The sequence below is a fragment of the Salvia hispanica genome, unplaced genomic scaffold, assembly GCF_023119035.1.
Source record: "Salvia hispanica cultivar TCC Black 2014 unplaced genomic scaffold, UniMelb_Shisp_WGS_1.0 HiC_scaffold_1009, whole genome shotgun sequence".
In the NCBI taxonomy this organism is placed as follows: Eukaryota; Viridiplantae; Streptophyta; class Magnoliopsida; order Lamiales; family Lamiaceae; genus Salvia; species Salvia hispanica.
The window spans coordinates 1-3,000 of record NW_025951260.1 but is presented as its reverse complement, the minus strand read 5'-3'; the positions used below and the strand labels follow the sequence as shown (position 1 = coordinate 3,000).

At 33.8% G+C, this 3,000-nt stretch overlaps 1 protein-coding gene and 1 long non-coding RNA gene across 2 annotated transcripts; one reads left to right on the top strand and one right to left on the bottom strand.

The window, feature by feature from the left end:
* The first annotated feature begins 1,633 nt into the window (after positions 1-1,633).
* On the top strand, positions 1,634-2,404 carry LOC125197811 (pistil-specific extensin-like protein). Its single transcript, XM_048096336.1, has 2 exons — positions 1,634-1,835; positions 1,956-2,404. The coding sequence occupies exons 1-2, from the start codon at positions 1,667-1,669 to the stop codon at positions 2,300-2,302; spliced, it is 516 nt and encodes a 171-aa protein (XP_047952293.1). The 5' UTR covers positions 1,634-1,666; the 3' UTR covers positions 2,303-2,404.
* Positions 2,405-2,409: 5 nt separating this feature from the next.
* Positions 2,410-3,000, bottom strand: LOC125197812. Its single transcript, XR_007172248.1, has 2 exons — positions 2,961-3,000; positions 2,410-2,700 (listed from the first exon to the last, which is right to left on the bottom strand). It is a non-coding gene; the product is annotated as an uncharacterized LOC125197812 (long non-coding RNA).

Below are 3,000 nucleotides of genomic sequence, written 5' to 3'. Positions count from 1 at the left end.
CAAAAAATATCAATAGGGATATTAATGTCAATTAACTACATGTTTAGTTATAACTAACTTTTAAAAGAAATCCAAAAACTTTAAATTCATATAACATATATCATATTAAAGATAATTTCATAAGGGATTCGAACGATATTATACATGCATATGTTCCGACGTCAAAATTTTTGAAAATTTTTAATTTTTTCGTACAAGCAGAAATGTCAACATACTATATAAAATATGTCAATATAATACGTGTAGAATGTCAATATAAGTAATGTGTTAACATTCTTAAAGCATTGTGTTGACATTCTCAAAGCATTGAGTTGATATTTTCGGAACACTATATTGACATTTTCATCCAAAACCCTAATGTGGAGTTTTTTTTATCTTTTTCAATTTAATTAATAAAAATAAAAATTACACGTGGCAAATTGTAGTTGTAGTTAGCAATTAAATGATGACTTAGCAATTGATCACTCCCTAATACTATAATGTGTATATTCAATTCTATCTACTTTCTATATTTTGGAACATAATTTCGATTTTTTCCCTTTTACACCACAAATTATGTTAAATTTAAATCTTTGTCACTTCAGAAAATTCATTTTCATCTATATTATTATTAGATAAAATTGAAAATATTATATATTAATTATTTCGAACTTTCGACGTCACCGACATCGAATGAACCCTATGGCTATTAAGTGGCTTGATCACCCCATCATAAAAATTCTGGCTTCGCTACTGCTTCGGACCGAGGTCTTCATAAGCTTCAATGAGGCATGTTGGAAAAAAAAACGCTCGTATTTGTTTAATTTTTACCAACTTAAAAAACAAACCTAAATATTGTGAGAACTGAGAGCACAAAGATGGCAAGGATTTTTTAGAAATTACGTCCTAATCCAAACTTGGGAATAATAATATAAGAAAGAATTTTTTTTGTTAGCGAACTTTGCCAAGATATCAATTTTAGTTCGTAACATTTGAAAATATCTTTTCAGGTCTATTAACTTTGATGTAATATCTTTTTTTCAGTGTTTTAAACTTTTTTGAACGAAAATATTCTTAAAGCCCAAAATGACATTTCAGCTATTTGATCTCCTTTCTTTATTAAAAATAAATGTTTAATGTATCTCTCTTAATTTTTTTTCTTTTTCTTCTCTTTTCTTCCCAATTTTTTCCATCTCTCTTTTAACAAAGGGCCTAAACAAATTAAGAGATAAATTAAATATTTTTATAAAAAAAAGAGAATAAATAGATTAAAATACCCTTAATAGATTTGAGAGTATTTCAAAAAAATTTGAAATAGTAAAAAAGTATTATATTAAAGTTAATCGTCTTCAAGAAATAGTTTCAAATATTATAGATCAAAATTGATATCTTAACTGCACATAGAAAAATGTTGTCTCGTAATATAAATACAGAGGTTTGACTATCCATTCATATGATTAAGGAGGGTTTATGAATTAGTAGTATTAATTAATGCAGTGCCTATGAATTATAAACTATAGTCAAGAAACAAGTTTATGGGAAGCACGTCATAGTTAGTGCCTTCCCACAAGATATACGACGACGATTCTTCTACTCACTCTATTATATATATATATATATGCACAACACAATTCACTCCAATTTATTCATTCATTCCAACAACACAAGTATAAGCAAAAGCATAAAAATGGGAGCACACATTCTCTTCACAGTCGCAGCAGCCCTGCTACTCCTGGCCACCGCCACCACCACCGCGACCCCGGAGTGCGACATCTTCCACGTCACTGGAAGCGTGCTCTGCCAGGAGTGCGGCGAGGGGTGGAATGAATGGGTCAATGGCGCCAACCCCATCCAAGGTACATTAAAAATGGAATGTTTCTTAAATGGGAAACAAAATCATCTCTACTTTTTTCACTTTCTTCGTTAACTCACAAAACAAAATTAGAAAATAAAATGTATGTGTGTTTTGATTGTAGGGTCCAAAGTGTCGGTGACGTGCTTGGACGAGAGGAGCAGGGTGGTGCAATACGCCAGTGACTTGACCGACGAAGCCGGAAACTTCGACGTTGCTTGTAATAAATATGTAAACGGAAAGAAGTTGAACCCGCAAAACTGCTATGTGAGGCTTGTGTCGTCGCCGGACCCTGTCTGCAACGTGGCAACCAACTTCGCCGGTGGCAAGACTGGGGTCAAGCTCCACCGCCCCAATGTCGTGTACAGGGACATTCTTAAATACGCGCTTGGCTCGTTCTACTACACCACTCCCATGTGCGATGATCCTGATACAAATGATCAAGATGATTCCGAACAGAACAACTACTAATGTATTTAATCATGTTTTTCTTTTATAATCATGATCTTTCAAATCATCTTATTATGATTATGTACCAAGTTCAATATCCAATTTTACAGACTATTTGGCAGATACAATAGATCAAATTCCAAATTCTTTCAACTATTAATAAGTCTGTTTGCACCATTTAAAATTCATAGGAAAACAGCAATTATATTACAATAATAGAACAATTGTGTACACCTTCCTAAACGAAGCGTTTGCTCAGCTGGTTGCACAAGTCTTCGCGGCGAGGTGGGTAAGAGTGCGTTTATGATAAGTATGCCTCATCTTCTTGTATTTCTGTACAAAGGCTGAAAGATCGACTTCTCTATCAAGGAGCTGCCGGTGCAGGGCCTCAGACTCCTCTTCTGTCTTAATCATCGCATCTGAGATAGTTACAATAACGACTCTGTTTAATGCATTAATATAAATATTTCAAGAAAGAATCGAACATCGACTGCTCTGCTTTATAAAGCCAACTAAGATAACTATCCCCTAGTGAGGAACTTAGTAAAGACCTGAGGCACCTGAAAGGCATGCGTGATGTGAAGTAAATTGTTGACGATGATGACCAATAAATGAAATATCAATGTCGTACGCATAAAGCGAAAAAGAAAGGCAGATGAAACTCAATTGTGTAGAGTACCTTGGAGCCGATGGATGAGTGATGAGGGAGAATAGTACTT

Excerpts from the sequence above, each read along its gene's own strand:
- LOC125197811 (XM_048096336.1), top strand. The coding sequence starts at position 1,667 with ATGGGAGCACACATTCTCTTCACAGTCGCAGCAGCCCTGCTACTCCTG. Across the intron at positions 1,836-1,955 it reads TGGCGCCAACCCCATCCAAG|GGTCCAAAGTGTCGGTGACG; the intron begins GTACATTAAAAA and ends TTTTGATTGTAG.